The following is a 16,098-nucleotide window of genomic DNA, read 5'->3' as shown; positions in this document are numbered from 1 at the left end:
TTTTGGGAAATATTTAATAGTTTATAATTAACAAGCCTTTTTACAAATATACACGTTTCCCCTGTAGTTATTAATGTATCAATCCACTTGACCACTGATGAAGTTTTTACGGTAGGGGGCGCTGTTATATTTTAAACTTAGTACGTGTCAACGTGAAACGGATACGGAACTAAAAAAAAGTAGAACCACAACACTTTGAAACCACGATGGCGGCTGAAGAAACTACAGTGGATCTGAAACGAAAAGCAGATGATAATCCAGCTGCTGATGGAGAAGGAGTAGGAGAAGGGGAAGAGGATGAATGGGTCGGGCCCATGCCCTGCGAGGCATCCCAGACCAAAAAAAGAAAAGGTGTGTGGGTTGAATGGATGGTTGGTCTGTACGGCCGACGTCCCGCTTTGTTTCATAACACGAGACTACTTCTAACTTTGACGACCCTCGAAAATGACCATTGATATCTGTCCGTTTGTGTGTTTGTTTTAGTATTGGAATATGAACGGGTTTATCTGGACAACCTGCCGTCGGCTCTCATGTATGAAAGGAGTTACATGCACAGAGACGTCATCAGTCAAATCGTCTGCTCCAAGTAAGCCCCCATTTGTTGTTATGTCGTTCTCATTTTGTCTTTTCCATGTTGTGGTGATGATGATACGGTTGAAGAGGATAATGATGGGTTGAGTTTACGTCAATCATGTGCCCTTTACAGGACGGACTTCATCATTACTGGAAGCCAGGATGGCCATGTCAAATTCTGGAAGAAAAGGGAGGACGAGGGAGTAGAGTTCGTTAAACACTTTCGCAGCCATCTTGGTAAGAACCTAGTGGCCCATGCACAATTTGAATGCATTCAATGTTGGGAAAACGTATTTTTAAGCATATGTTATGATTTTTGCAGGATATATGGAATGCATTGCTGTCAGTTCCGAGGGGGCCATTTTCTGCTCTGTAGGAGACGATCAGGCAATGAAAGTGTTCGATGTTGTCAACTTTGACATGATCAACATGCTGAAACTAGGGTATGTGTTAACTCCTCCACAACACATTGTTTGTCAATAAAGGATATTACTTTGACACTACTATACTCTTGTGTATGTCTAATTGTTGTTATACTGTTTATTCTTTGGGCAGCTTCCACCCAGGCCAATGTGAATGGATTTACAATCCAGGGGACCCCATATACACCGTGGCCGTGTCTGAGAAGTCCACGGGGAAGATCTTTGTTTTCGACGGGCGTGGGAACAGCGAGCCACTTCACATCTTTGACAAGATGCACACCTCCCCGCTGTCCAAAATATGCTTGAACCCCAAATTCAGGGTCATTGTTTCTGCTGACAAAGCAGGAATGATCGAATACTGGACCGGCTACCGGAACGAATTTAAGTTCCCGAAATACGTGGATTGGGAGTACAAAACAGACACAGACTTGTATGAATTTGCGAAGAACAAGACATACCCCACCAGCCTTACCTTCTCCCCCGATGGCAAGAAAATGGCCACCATTGCCTCCGACCGCAAAGTGAGAATCTTCCGGTTCCTCACTGGGAAACTGATGAGAGTGTTCGATGAGTCGTTGCCGGTAGGTTCCCTGTCTTGTATTTGTGTATAATCACATCTCGCAATTCCCTTGGACTCCCGCTGGTATTTTAAAGAGAATCCACTGAATAATGGCTTAAATTCCTTTGGCAATTATTTTCTGTTGATCATGTAAATCTATAGCTTTGTTCATCTAAAATGCTGATATTCCATATACGGCTCTTAATTGAAGCTCTTCTGTGGATTTGCACAGGATATTTCCTTCTTTATAGCATATTCCCACAGGGAATAATACAGTTTTATACTTATGTACACATTGGCTGAAGCGTTGGTTGATTATGCCTTTCATACTCAATCTTCATGTGCCCTACCCCAGATGTTCACAGAGCTGCAGCAGATGAGGCAGCAGTTGCCCGACATGGAGTTTGGGCGGCGCATGGCCCAGGAGAGGGAGCTGGAGAAGGTGGACGGCATCCGACTGACCAACATCATCTTCGACGAGACCGGTCACTTTGTCCTCTACGGGACCATGCTGGGCATCAAGGTCATCAATGTGGAAACCAACAGGTAAACGAACACCACCGCATGGAAGGAAACTGCTAGACTGGTTAAGCCCAAACTACGATTTAAAGGTCTAATCTAAATGGAAGAGGCCACCCAGATGCCTGTCTTGAGCATAAACATGCGGCTAAAATGTGATCCATCCAACTTATTTAGGTCTAATCCATACAGCCTTCTTTATGGACTTCAATTGCTAATCGTGACCATTCAAATGATTTCAACCTAAAATCAAAAGTCACTGAAAAACGTCTTCCTTGGCAGTAAACCGGAATGCCGGACACACACTGTAGGTTATCCTTGTAACCTCTATCACTAATCCCATGATAAACCTCTCTCTTCCCGACCGGCCCAGGTGCGTGAGGATCCTGGGGAAGCTGGAGAACATCCGCGTGTTGAAGCTGTGTCTGTTCCAGGGCATCGCCAAGGCCAGCCAGGTGGCGCCCACCGTGGAGATGACGGCCTCCGACAACCCGGCCCTGCAGAACCAGATGCCCGACCCCACCATCTTCTGCACCGCCTTCAAGAAGAACCGCTTCTACATGGTGCGTAGGCTTCCAGACAACGTCGCACACTTTATGTTCCAAAGAAGAGCAGCCTTCGGGCCACTAGTAATGTGTGTAGTTGTTAGGGGCAAGATAGTCCTAGTTGGTTAGGATGTTTGACTGACTAAGATGGCCCCAAGATGGCCAAGTCATTTTGGCTAAAAAGCCTCACAAGCCTTACGAAATGGTACATCTTCAACGATGGGGTGTGCGGCGGTCTGGTGCACAGACTGATTATGACACGGCCACCTCTATCCGTGTCTCGTGCCCGTCCAGTTTTCCAAGAGGGAGCCGGTGGACACCAAGAGCGCCGAGTCGGACCGCGACGTGTTCAACGAGAAGCCGTCCAAGGAGGAGGTGATGGCCGCCACCCAGGCCGAGGGCCCCAAGAGGGTGTCGGACAGCGCCATCATCCACACCACCATGGGGGACATCCACATCAAGCTCTTCCCAGTCGAGTACGTGACCTATCTCAGGGCTTTAAGAGGCGCACCGTTAACGCCTCTCCTGGCTTCACTGAGTCATCCGTTACCTTCTAGGGCCGAACCGGTCCTGTTGGATCAAACCAGCTTCGGTACCGATTTGGTCTAAGAGCATTTAACGGGCGCCTGCCTCAAATGTAAACAATATAGAATAGTACTTTGGTCGTATGTGTTAAGGCATTTGGTAAAGTACCTGTATGGTGAGTCATTTTGCCAAAGGATGTTTGCCACAGTGTTTTTTCTGAATCCAGGAGGCATGCTATGGTGGTTTGATCACCAAGGGCGGTATGGTCCTATAGATTACACCTCTCACTGCGCGCATCCATTCATGTATGCATTAGTTGCATCGTACGGTATTGTAAGATGCTTTGGGTAAAAGTATGTTATTTGGTCCAAAACTGGCACATCAATGTTTTCGTTGCCATGTTAAATTAAGTGATTTTTTTGATTAATTTTTCTGTGTGCATAATATGATGCCTCTTTTGATGTATCACAGATGCCCCAAAACGGTTGAGAACTTCTGTGTTCATAGCAGAAATGGCTACTTCAACGGCCATATATTCCACAGAGTCATCAAGGTACGTTTGTTTTGGGCCTTTGCACCGGGTGTATGAATTAAAAATGTACTTGTCTCCAGTATTGATGTAACAGTTCATTGAACGACCGAAAGTCAAGTAATTTTCTTTCTTCTTGGTCATTTATCAATTAAAAATTCCAAACACGTGCTCCCATCAGCTTTGGGAATTAAAATACTTGAATGCTATGATTCAGATCATTAAATAGACATTTCATAGGCTACTCAATCATTCAAAAGAATTTATGGTTGCAGTCCTGGTGACCCTTTTTTAGTAGAACATCATTAATAAAGTAATCAAAATAACTTACATAATCTCTTTCTTCCCGATCAGGGCTTCATGGTCCAGACGGGGGACCCCACGGGCACAGGGATGGGCGGCGAGAGCATCTGGGGCGGGGAGTTTGAGGACGAGTTCCACGCCACGCTGAGACACGATCGCCCGTACACACTCAGTATGGCCAACGGGGGCCCCGGCACCAACGGCTCCCAGTTCTTCCTCACCGTCGTGCCCACCGTGAGTCACCTTCCTGGGGGTCGGCAGGGAGGGAGAGGGGGATGGATCTCTGGGTGTTTCCTTTTCACTTGCAGCAATCCATTTAGTTTTTTAATTTTCTTTAAAGGTTTAAAAGATATCAAATCCATGGGTTGATAAGGGGTGGTTTGTTTTTTATTAATTTAGGACACTTGCTAGTAATCTGAAATATTGTTTTAACAGAAGCGATGGCTGCAAGCTACTCTGAAAAAGGGGGAAGGATTGCCTAATGGTTGGGGTGCTTTACTCCTTGTAAAAAGGGTTCTGGGTTCGACATACAAATGTCAGCATTTTATCTGCAAGCTTCTTCACCCCTACCTGCTCCTTGATGAACTAATCTAAAATCCAATAAAAAAGAAATGGAAACTTTTAAGCCTGTATTGCTATTAACACCACCTTATCGACGCTTGTGGTTTCAGCCGTGGCTGGACAACAAGCACACAGTGTTCGGGAGGAGTGCCAAAGGCATGGAAGTGGTCCAGAGGATCTCCAACGTCAAGGTCAACCCCAAGACGGACAAGCCCTACGAGGACATCAGCATCATTAACATCACCATCAAGTGATCAGGACCAGCCCCTTTTTTTACTCCTTCTATTATGTACAGATTTGATCTACAAGCCTTTTTTTAAACAGAATAAAGTGTTTATTCAAAGACTATTCTTTCGGATTGTAAAATGTTACTTATTTTGAGGACACTAGGAGTTAGTGATTAACAGGACATTCAGATAAAGGTCTTAAAGGACCCTGTATTGGTTAGGATGCCTACAAGAAGGTTGAATGCATTTGGAATCGAACCAAGAACCTTTACCTGGGGGCCGACCTCTGCACTATCCTGACTCACTCCAATCAAATGTTAACTCCTTTAATTGTAGACAAAATGTAGTTTAGAGGTTACAAACAGTAAACGGTCAAAAGTTGTTAGGTTTTACCTAGTCTGGCTGAACGGAAGTGGACAGCGTCTATTGCCTAGCGTCGGATTTGGCCGCGACTCCCCTTCCGGTTTCTGGCGTTCCCGTATTGTGCTCCCCCTCAGACTCGGAAACTAGGCAGTATGGCGAGTTTTGAAGAGGACTTTGACGGCGCTGTAAAGTTGGCATGTTTGGCTCTTTCCGTCAAATTGCAAAGAACTGCAAAAGATTTGCTTACAGCATTTGCTGAGGAAGAAAGATGTTCTATTTGGCATGGACACCGCTGCTGCTTCCCGGGCTTAGCCCCGCCCTAGACGATTGTGATTGGTTTAAAGAAATAAAAACAGGCCCGCCCAGTTTCCCCACGGATAGACGGCTCGAGGTAGCGTGGCTCCAGACCATTCTACTTGCTGTAGTTTGGTCTGGCTTTGCGAGACTAGGTTTTACCAAATGCAGTTACTATCCAGGCAGGAGTTCAACTTTATTTTACAGCTTCACATAACTTACAAAAAGCCATTATCAAGTCCAATGGTATAAGGAATTGATGGTTTAACTGTGCTGTGCTTCTATGTGTAGATAAAGGGCAATCCCCACAATTAACAAAACTAAGGAACAAAAAGGGGGGGGGGGGGGGGGGGAAAGGCATTGCGTACATGCAGGTTATTTTTTTCTTTACATAGATACAAGTTATAAACATTACATAGCAATGACACTTCTAACCAAATGATGGCTCCTTAATATGCAATATAAAACATTGTTAATGCACGACTACGTTTCACATCTACTTAGATATCGATGTACGTTAATTCAAAGGTTTTTCACAGGTCATACTCAATGAGGCAGTGAGAAAAAGGGACTGAAAAATGTTTGCAACACAATGGACAGCAGATAGTTAGTCCTTAGAGGCAGAGGAAGTGGACAAGTGCATTCAGATCAACCTCAAATAAGAAGCGCCACTTACAAAGGCAGCATACTGTCATAAGTTTTCCTTCCTCACTACTGCCACTATTCCCCATTTTTAACCTTCAGTAACGGAAACATTAGATTCAATACAAACCAATGCAAATAGGTAACAAACCAAATCGCGTGCCATTTAGAGACCAGCTGTGGCATTAAATAGGTTCTTACACTTGGAATAAAAGTAACTCAGGAAACACACACACACCTCAGAGAAACCCGGGTTTGGTAAACAAAGGATTTTAAGAAGCACACCCTCTGCCGTAACCCCTTGGTCAGTACACTGAAATAAGAAAAATGTCAATCTCAACTAATACTACATTTGTTCATGTGCTGCTTTTTGCTGTTCCATGCTAGAACAGCGAAAGTGCGTTCATATAAACCACGTCTTGTATTTTGAGTCATTGATCCATACTCTTTACATTGATTATGAAGGCTAACATAAAACCCAAGCACAGATATAATTAACTGTTAGTGGCGGGATACATTTCACCAAGAGTAAATACATTAAGGATGTCATGAAGTTGGAAGTAAATAAGCATCACAGAGGTTCCTAAACAAGTCAACACTTTCACCGGGAGTCCACTAGGAAACCTGTGAGCTCTTAGGTTTGGTTTGTGTTTATGGACGATTGATGAAAATATTCAGGTGGAATTTAATTCCATGTGTCAAATCCTCTTTATCAGTGGCATCAGCCATCAAGTTCTTACATAAGCGATTACTCCAGAGTAAACGAGTATTAGTATTGGAAGGCGTTAAGCCGGATAGAACTCAGTCACGCAGTAGTCATTTGCGTATTCGGAATTATGAGCAGAAGAGACCGTTTTGGTGCTTGTTTATAGAGTAGGTAAAGCTGAAGGAAGGACCCAGATACTGTAAGGGATGGAAGGGGGGTTCAGGCCACATCCAGGACCCAGATAAGGGATGGAAGGGAGTTTAGGCCACATCCAGGACCCCAGCGGCCACCAGCTGCCTGGAGAGCCAGTCCAGGCCCTCGTGGAGGCCTATCCCACTGCGCGCGTCGCAGCCTTGGATGTGCCAGCTCCTCCCGCAGCACAGCTTGTGGAGGCTCAGGAGCTCCGTCATCTCCTCCACCGACACCACCCCCGGTACATCCTGCCGCCGCGCAAAACAAGACGATAGGTTCAGCACACTGGCTTCACCACACAGACCTTGGTAGCTTACTTTAGCGTGAAGTCAGTGTGGGATAGCTAGATTTGCAATGCGGCCAGCGTTACCTCCATAGCTGTAACATGTGTTCAGTTTAGGATCTACTTTAGACTGTTTAATATACCACTGATCATGTATTTGTTTAGATCTTGTTATTTTTGTGGACACTAGAGGCACTACACCTAATCAGATCAGGCATGTACCATTCAGAGGTCAGGTGCGGCGTCTGGAAGGGCATGTTTTCTTTTTACCCGAGTATCAGAGAAGACACGATGACACACGCTCATGAAGTTTGCTTTTGACAGGAATACATCCACCAAAACGTGATATATGCCTGGACATTGATCTTCATAACTGTTTGAGCCCAACTCTAATCAACAGGCCTAGCTTCTAAAATCAGTGTTAGCTCGCGGTCAGTGTTTGCTTGTGGTCAAGTGTTTACTCCCTAGCTTCATCAAGCTGACAGTGGTACCTCATTAGCTTTAACAAGTGGTAAGCATTAGCTCACTAGCTGTAGCATGTGGTCAGTATTAGCTGGATAGCTACACCACACTGCCAGTGTTAGCCAAACAGCTAACTCTACCGTGCTGCCACTGGTAGCCAGACCCTACCTGTTTGTTAGCGAATATGAGCAGAAGCGCATCCCTCAGCTCCTTCTCCGTCAGAAGCTTAGCTAGCTCGCTGTGGGCTTCCATCAGTCTGTCCCTGTGACAGCTATCAATCACAAACACCACCGCTGCGGAAATAATGAGGTGAGGACCGGGTTAAAATAAATAAACATTTACCAGAACAGTGTCCAACTATTCCATCTAAATGAGTTCACATTTTATGAGATAACAGATTTTATAAAATAAGCGCATAGAAGTTACCTTGTGTATTCAAATAGTAGTGTTTCCATAGTGGCCTGAGCTTGTGTTTGCCGCCCACATCCCAGATGGTGAATTTCAAGTTCTTGTATTCCACCGTCTCCACGTTGAAACCTGGAATATTGAATGGAATTGTTTTATTCTGTTACACTTTTGCCGCCCCCCCCCCCCCCCCCCTCTCCCAGCTGTCGGATGGGGGGCTAACACTCTCTGTGTGTCTCTGTGTGTCTGTGTGTGTGTGTGTGTGTGTGTGTGACTCAGGCCACTAGAGGCTGCTAATGGATTAGCTTACACAGTGCAGGTTTAAACATTATGATCTCAATACAACAGCAGAGGCAGTTTGAATTATGAATGATTTACCGATGGTAGGGATTGGCTGCATGAACTCGTCTTGTTTAAGCTTAAAGAGGATAGTCGTCTTCCCTGCTCCATCCAGCCCTAAAGTGACCACTCTTATCTCCATCTTGGGGCCAATGTGCACTCGGTTGTCCTGGAAACCAGAAGGACTTCAACACATTGAAACACAACACAATTCTCCCCCTGACTGGCAATTATTAAAATGTGAAAACTTCTGTATGTAAGGAACGTGAACATCGGCGTTCGAATCCAGAATCCTTCAGCTGAGCGTCAAACTGCCTAAGTGTGTCCTAAAAAGGCACCTTAGTGAAGGTCACGGGGATGCCAGCGTCCAGCTGGATGTGATCCGCTATCTCAGTGAACTGGTGCTGCTGCTTCTGCAGGGTCTCCAGCAGGCAGTTGATCTCCTGCTTGGCCAGAACAACTCTGCAGTCGTCCTGCAACACAACAAAAACATAGATTAGTGACTTCATACAGACAAAGTCAAAAGGGTTTTCCTCGTCATAGTTTAACAGTGCTTATTCTGAACGGTGTAGTCCCTTGTGATATCACAAGCAACCAATGTGCGATAGAAGATATACAATTATTGTCATTTTTAAATCTCAGAAATAGCAAAAATATGGCAGGACTAGCAAAACGCATATGCTACAAGATAAAAATTAAACACCATTGACGCATTCCAGAGAATGTAAAAAATAGGAATATAGCATATCACCATTGTGTTCTGGTGATTACAGACAAAAGTAGAGCATTAATGAGGAATATATATAGGAAATATATATGAATATGTAAATTATATTTAGATAAAATACATCAAAATTACAAGGGACCCTAGAATGTGTAGGAGTGGTCATGTGATCAATATTATTAGTGTGGCCGGTTTAGGTGCTCGACTGCTTTGGGGGGACATTTGTCAGACATCTGAAATTAATATTGAAATTGACCAGAAATAAACAAATGCTGAATCTTGGACCCACAATGTACCTATTGATCTACAGGCTAGGGAGCAGCGATTCAAGCACAAGCTTTCATTCACATGTTCAAATGGATGGTGGAAGTAGTTTGAATGAAGCCAAATAGCATGCAAATGCTCACGTTGAGCACATGTTTTTCTGTCCACCATTTCCTTGATAATTTGCTCTCATACATCCAGACACTAGGGAATCTTTTTTAAGTTCCTTATGTTCACTATACAAGGAATAAAACGTTCTTTAGTATGACCAACACAAAATTGGAGGCAGTCAACTGCTTTTCTTTAGGCAAGGCCAATATGCTGAGATTAATTTATATCCTAACAACTTTATTAACTATCAAATTGTAAAAGAAAAAGAAAATACGAATCTTACTCATCTTCAGTCAGTATCAAATCTTTTTTTTCACAGCCGTTGTAATTTGCAAATCACATTCTATTACATTGCGATGTCGGTTTGAATTTGATTAATCGTTCAGCCCTAGTATCTTGCCCGGCAAAGCTTTGCCAACCACCGTTCCTACTATGCAAGACCTGCATGTATTAGGACTAAATACAATGGCCACAATAATCTTCCCTGTGGGAGCCTTCATCCAAAGCAAAACACATGACACAGTGAACAGAGACAGCCCATTACACAGCTCGGCAGGGGTTTTGTTATGTACTACAGGTCGACCACCCCCGTACGCCACCGGTCCCCTCCAGGCCTCATCCCCCCCTCACCCGGGCGTGTTCCTACCCACCTGCTGTAGAGTCTTCTCGCAGTGCAAGCAGGCGGTGGACACCTGGGACAGCAGGATGGTCATGTCCTCCTGCTGCTGCCGGAGCCAGATCAGCCGCTCCCGGACGTGGGCGTCCACCACGCTCAGGGCCATCTCCTCCTGCCGGCACAGCGTCTCGTGGAGGTCCGCAAAGTAGGCCCTGACGCAGGACCGCGCGCTCTCCGCCGTGCCCGGCACCTGTGAGAGAAATTAAATCAATAATTAATTGGAAAAATGTGGCTTGTCAGGTATTTAAAAAAAAAAAAAATACATCATCATCATCATGCTGACCACCAGTGTCAAATTCAAGAGGAAATATTTTTTTTATGATTAGGTAGGTGTTAGGGCATCTTAACAGAATGCCGACAGTCAACATTAGGTTTCAATCACAGAACCTTTCAGATGGGCGAAAATCAGCCTAACTACAAGACTACTGTACCCAGTATTCGCATCAGAGAGTAAAATCAAAACAATTTCAAAAAGCGATCTTCGTGTTTTGTCCTGCATCACCAGGGGAGATAGCTTTACATGTTCAGTGTGGGCCATCCCGATGCCGTCCTCCACCATCTGCTCCCCTCCCTCGATCTGCTGCACGATGCCCACTAGCTTGCGGGAGTAGTCGGACACCTCCTCTGTGAAGGAGCGGATGCAGTGGGCCATGTCCAGGATGGACGCGCGGATCTGGTTGGCTTCCGACTCCAGCAAGCTATGCTAATGGGGAGGAGAAGAAGGTATACCGAATAGGAAGTCTGTAAGGTTTTTTGGTTTAAAAGGATTAGTGCATTATCGTACCATCACATTGCAACAAAGTGTGTTCTAAATTCAACATGAGAGCCAAAGAAAGTGAGCAAGTCAATTCATTAGACATCCATCTTTTCATCTGCCTATGTCTGTGTCTGTCCCTCAATATTTACATCCATCCATCCATCTCTGCCAGTAAAGCAAAAGATCCACCCATGAACATTTACGGGGCAATTCACCCAGATCTTTTAGGGGGATAAATGCCCTAAAGAGCACTCAACAATGGGGACCACTCCCCAGTGACCACCCTAAGTCAATCCCTACCTTGTGTCCTTGATGCTTGCCGTACTCCTTGCAGACGCAGCACATGAGCGGGCCTGTGGTGCAGGGCTCCTCCAGGCACACAAACTCGATGGCGTGCACCTGGTGCTGGGGACACAGCGTCTTCTCGTGGGGCTTGTCGGCCAGCGGCACGCGCCGGTGCTTGGCGAGGGTGCGCGTGGAGTGTGTGAGCTGGGAGCACTCGGCGCACAGATGCGTGGCGCACACCGTGCAGTACATGGAGGCTGTGTGGCTCTCGTCCTCGTCGCAGCGGATGACGCACTGGGGGACATACACGCAAGTAAGATACAACAGAGGGGGTAAAGTAATATACCTCAGAAGGGAATACAGTAAGATACACCCAAGTAAGATACCTCAGGAATTTTAATTCATTTGGAAGATGCTCTTATCCAACGTGGGCTTCGCTCTTAAATCACATCTACATACATTAATTTTTTGGATCAGTTTACCTCTCCAATGCTTTTCAGGGCGTCCTCTGCTATACCAGACTGGTTGGACGCACCGTTCTGAAGCCGCTCCAGCAGCTCAAGCAGAGCAAAATTCTTCTTCAGGCCCCATACACCAGAATCTCCTGAAAAGTGAAGAATGTGGTACATTGGCATTTATATTTAACATGAAACTGAATATCAGCGGACGATGTATACTGGGGTGATGCAGTTGGCCTGGGTTAAAATTTAACAAAGAAAAATAGACATCTTGGAATCTAAAAAGAACTACAACTTTGTTCTGAGCTAAAGTCCCATTGACCAATTAAACACTATTGACTGTTATAACAGGATGCACATTTGTCAATTGCTGCAAGGTGATGAAATGGATCACAAATGGGAACAAGTGGTGACGGTTGCCATGGACTTGTTCGTCAATTGTCAACAGTACCAGGGTCTTGTGCATTTTCACTTCCAACAAATAGGCACTGTCCCTTCTAACATTGAAAAGCAGCTACTAACTTACTTAGCAATAGCAACAACAGAAGGAGTAGGACAGATTTGATTGGGATAAGAGAAACTCAGAAACACAAGATACAGATTAAACTTCAGACAAAAACGTGTACACATCAATTTGAAGACATTTTCATTAGCTCACCTAGCTCAGTGACCTGTCTGTCAAAGGGACAGCGAACCGCCCTGCCATGAAGGGGCAGCCGGGTAAGACAGTCGTGGCACACGGTGTGACCACAGAGTAGAAGTCGAGGGACTTTATCCCCTTGAAGAGAGAACACGTCCTCGCATACCCCGCACTCAAGTACCTTGAAATGTACAAACACAAACACGAAACTTAATAAATCTGATAGTCACGGCCGCGGCGCATGGGAAAAGTCTACTGCAAACAAACATCAGGCAGAAGAAAAGTCTTGAACGCTTATGTTAACGCTAATATGATGTACTATTGACTGCTAACGTGTATGTTCAACATTAGGGTTTCCATTTTGACGTCGTATTGTTATCGCTAATATTGAAGTGGTCTCCAAGCTGGCACCTCTTCAGCTAGCATTGGGCACCGACCGTAGGCTAACTCAGAGCTAGCCTGTGTACTATTGAAAGTCATTCAATAAACCAATTTAACAAGTTGACAAGTGTGTAAATGTGCAACTATCGCTTCGTGAAGTTGAATCATTGCCAGTACAACACTTATAAACAGGGTGTCTATCATTCTGGCGCATAACGCCGCCGATAACTACTTGGCACACAGCACTGAGGCCAACGCAGCAGCCACCAGGACAGTATCCCTGCGGCTTCCTCTGAAATATGCATCAGAGAGCAAAGTATAGATGAAACGGGTTGATAACGGACTAACCTTGACCGTGCTCCCGTGAGCTCCCCTGCCGTGTCGAGCACAGGTGTCCATGGTGGCTAGGGCGCCCTGTTTGTTGATGCCTGCTGCAGCGGCCATTCTGTACAACCTACATGAATCAAAAGCAGGATAATTGTTGTTCATTCACTTCCGTCTTTGCTAAATGTTTTATTTAGAAAATATTTATTTTGATTTAATTATTGAATTGGGGTATATATTTGAACAGCGATTGATAACGCACATTTCGTTATTTTAATAAATAGATACAATAATTATAAACTGCGTTTATCAGTTCGCACATGCGCATTTCACTGCGCTGCCTCTACCCCCTTCATGATACATCTTCTAGGACCCCGAGTCGATCTGGCAGCCGAGTCAATCTGTGGTACCCACACCCCAACTAGATGAAGGTGTTTCTAGTAAAATAGTGATTTGTACCTTTCCCACCCTTCAAAAAATTTAACAACGCTATCAAACAATTGCTCACGACAAGGAATTATTAGCAAGTGAATTCACAACTCATAGAAAAACTATATAAACTGTTTGTTTTTTTACAAGCATTTCACCTTATGAGAAAAGGAAGTACAGATTGTACTTTTCTTGGACATTAATTTACATGCCTTTGAATATGTAGCATATCTTTCCATTTCGACGACACAACACGGCGACACGCTGACGACATAAATTCTGACGACACCCTTTAGCCCCGCCCACTTCAGCCTAATCATCACATGACCGCCTTCGAGCTTTAACTGTGGAAGAACGGGAAGCATCAACAATAAAAATAACAATGTCTGGACCAAATGGCGACCCCACTATTTCTATCGACGACCCGGGCATAGAAGAAGAAGAAGAAGATGATTTCAGTGAAGAAGGTAGAAATACAGTTCGTCATGCATTGTTTTATTGTGTCTTATGTGGGCTAACAACTGCTAATGCCTTGGCTGCTGATCCAAAGGTGGCCTGTCACTTTGTTTTAGTTAACTTGTCAAGTGGATTGCAATCCTTATTCTATCCATACTGGTACCTTTTCGATTTGGAGAATAGTTTACCTATTATTAGTTGCATAGTTACATTAATGTTACTAGGGCTAGGCCAATATGATCCACCAAACTGCTAGCATGATTGAAGGTTTGAATTTGACTCCAATCAATCCAACAGCATAATATCCAAAGCAGACTTGTACCCGCCTACTTATTCTGTTCTTGACTTTCAGAATATGCTTCAGTCAACTCCATGCTGGATCAAATTAACAATTGTTTGGATGACTTGGAAGACCGCAATGACTCTCTGAATGGGAAGCTGCATGAACTCTTGGAATCCAACCGCCAAGCCAGGGTGGAGTTCCGGGCTCAGCTGGCTGGAGCCCCGACCAAGGACCAGGAAGAGGACTCTTCTCTATCGTCCCCCAAAGAACAGGACGAAGACATTGAGAAATAAGGACTGCGTGAGATGTTTATGTAGAGCGTGTACTCTTCCTGTCAAATATATTTAAAGTTTATTTTTGTTTCATACATTTGACAAGATTGTGTATCACAGGTGCATAAGGTATCTTTAATTTATATATATATAGGCCTATATATATATATATATATATATATATATATATATATATATATATATATATATATATATATATATATATATATATATATATATATATATATATATATATATATATATATATATATAATATATAGCAATTTTGTCTTTCAGAACGTTTTTGAGATTGGAAGTGGCATGCTATTATAAATTATTAGTATTGACCTCCCCAGTTGTAATTAAACCCTTTCTGCTAGAAAAAATATGAGATACATTTAAACCGAAAATGTCCAGGGCAATGTGGCTTAATTTAGTTCAATTTTCCTGCTAAGTAGCATTTGTCTGTGACTCATAGTTTAAACTTTAAATAACATTGGATGGAAACATAAGGAGGAATTAAGTGTTAAGTGTGTTAAGTGTTACATTATACATTTCCAAGGTCTAGTTAATCCTAGATTTTTGGGAACATTCAGGTCTGTCAGTGTGTATTTATTATATAACTGTGTATATGTACATTCCATTTAATGTTTCCAAACATTAAGTCACTATTAAAAGGTACATCCAGGAAATACTAGTTTGTATTAATCAGATTATTACAGAGCACCCTCTCCCCTCAGTAATTTAAATAACAATTGTGGGAATTATCTGTTTTTTATTATAAATTAAAATGACAAAACATTCAACTTTCAAAAATACATGAAACTTCCAGCTGTTAAAAAAACAATAGCCGTTTGTTCATTTGTCAGTTGCAGAATAAAAATACAATAATAAAACATACAACCTTGATTTGAACTGTTCTTTTACAGATCTCTTCTCTACCTTCAGAGACGTAAGCAAAAACTTTTCCAAGTTACATTCATAATTTTTCCATGCACAATTTAGTCCAGACATCACAAGTTGTTCTCCCTATGTTAATTCAAACACCAACCAAGAGATCTTTATGTACGTTGAACTGCCAGTTGGTTAAAAAGGTCCCCTTCTATGTTTAACTGCCAGTTTGTTAAAAAGGTCCCAGAATTTCATCACGTTTCAGAACATTTTAAATAGACCAGCTTTGAAGAGGGAAGTGGTGTATCCTCTCAAGATGATCAACAATTTGGAACCAGTTATAAAATAAACATAAGCGTAAATCTATAACTAGGCAATAGATCAACAAATGATGCAAAGCTAACAAATTATTCTATTCTCTATCGGTCTGATTTAGAGAACCGTAGATGTGCTACATTGAATGGCAACTGGCGCTTTATACTATAAATACCACAAGTTTAGGCAATGTATAGTTGGGGCATTTAAAATTAAAAATATAATTGCCCCTCCAGTGTATCGCCACAAAATGAATCAAAAACGGTTTAGATTGAAAAAGAAATATGAAAATGTGAATGCATGTGACATAAGCCCATGAACCACTAGTAACACTTGCAGCTACAACTTCAACAATGGTTCCAATCCTCAAGAGAAAGATCCGT

At 43.3% G+C, this 16,098-nt stretch overlaps 3 protein-coding genes across 4 annotated transcripts; 2 read left to right on the top strand and 1 right to left on the bottom strand.

Moving 5' to 3' along the window:
• The first annotated feature begins 165 nt into the window (after positions 1-165).
• ppwd1 (peptidylprolyl isomerase domain and WD repeat containing 1) lies at positions 166-5,761 on the top strand. Its single transcript, XM_060038597.1, has 11 exons — positions 166-351; positions 484-586; positions 707-810; positions 896-1,016; positions 1,129-1,576; positions 1,910-2,100; positions 2,447-2,636; positions 2,913-3,094; positions 3,615-3,696; positions 4,027-4,209; positions 4,647-5,761. Exons 1-11 carry the CDS (start codon positions 207-209, stop codon positions 4,788-4,790), a joined length of 1,893 nt encoding a protein of 630 aa, XP_059894580.1. The 5' UTR covers positions 166-206; the 3' UTR covers positions 4,791-5,761.
• On the bottom strand, positions 5,598-13,333 carry trim23 (tripartite motif containing 23). Of its 2 annotated transcripts, none has more exons than XM_060038599.1 (11): positions 13,094-13,333; positions 12,383-12,545; positions 11,749-11,870; positions 11,282-11,560; positions 10,727-10,927; positions 10,199-10,414; positions 8,788-8,922; positions 8,489-8,618; positions 8,132-8,242; positions 7,874-7,998; positions 5,598-7,208 (listed from the first exon to the last, which is right to left on the bottom strand). In XM_060038599.1, the coding sequence occupies exons 1-11, from the start codon at positions 13,232-13,234 to the stop codon at positions 7,029-7,031; spliced, it is 1,803 nt and encodes a 600-aa protein (XP_059894582.1). In that variant the 5' UTR covers positions 13,235-13,333; the 3' UTR covers positions 5,598-7,028. The 2 variants fall into 2 exon arrangements, with proteins under 2 accessions (XP_059894582.1, XP_059894583.1); XM_060038600.1 differs by having other exon boundaries at positions 10,745-10,927; positions 13,094-13,328.
• A 463-nt stretch (positions 13,334-13,796) lies between these two features.
• bbln (bublin coiled coil protein) lies at positions 13,797-15,418 on the top strand. The gene is made up of 2 exons (XM_060038602.1): positions 13,797-13,965; positions 14,307-15,418. The coding sequence occupies exons 1-2, from the start codon at positions 13,881-13,883 to the stop codon at positions 14,528-14,530; spliced, it is 309 nt and encodes a 102-aa protein (XP_059894585.1). The 5' UTR covers positions 13,797-13,880; the 3' UTR covers positions 14,531-15,418.
• The last annotated feature ends 680 nt before the right edge of the window (positions 15,419-16,098 follow it).

This window comes from Gadus macrocephalus, chromosome 19 (assembly GCF_031168955.1).
Source record: "Gadus macrocephalus chromosome 19, ASM3116895v1".
In the NCBI taxonomy this organism is placed as follows: domain Eukaryota; kingdom Metazoa; phylum Chordata; class Actinopteri; order Gadiformes; family Gadidae; genus Gadus; species Gadus macrocephalus.
Note: the sequence above shows the minus strand (reverse complement) of the source record. Positions and strands in the feature narration are given on the sequence as shown.

Coding starts and splice junctions, on each gene's coding strand:
- trim23 (XM_060038599.1), bottom strand. CDS start 13,234: ATGAACAACAATTATCCTGCTTTTGATTCATGTAGGTTGTACAGAATG. Junction 8,923..10,198: donor GCGAGAAGACTCTACAGCAG/GTGGGTAGGAAC, acceptor GTTGTGTTGCAG/GACGACTGCAGAGTTGTTCT. Junction 8,243..8,488: donor GCAGCCAATCCCTACCATCG/GTAAATCATTCA, acceptor TCAATATTCCAG/GTTTCAACGTGGAGACGGTG.
- ppwd1 (XM_060038597.1), top strand. CDS start 207: ATGGCGGCTGAAGAAACTACAGTGGATCTGAAACGAAAAGCAGATGAT. Junction 811..895: donor ACACTTTCGCAGCCATCTTG/GTAAGAACCTAG, acceptor TGATTTTTGCAG/GATATATGGAATGCATTGCT. Junction 3,697..4,026: donor TATTCCACAGAGTCATCAAG/GTACGTTTGTTT, acceptor CTTCCCGATCAG/GGCTTCATGGTCCAGACGGG.
- bbln (XM_060038602.1), top strand. CDS start 13,881: ATGTCTGGACCAAATGGCGACCCCACTATTTCTATCGACGACCCGGGC. Junction 13,966..14,306: donor AGATGATTTCAGTGAAGAAG/GTAGAAATACAG, acceptor CTTGACTTTCAG/AATATGCTTCAGTCAACTCC.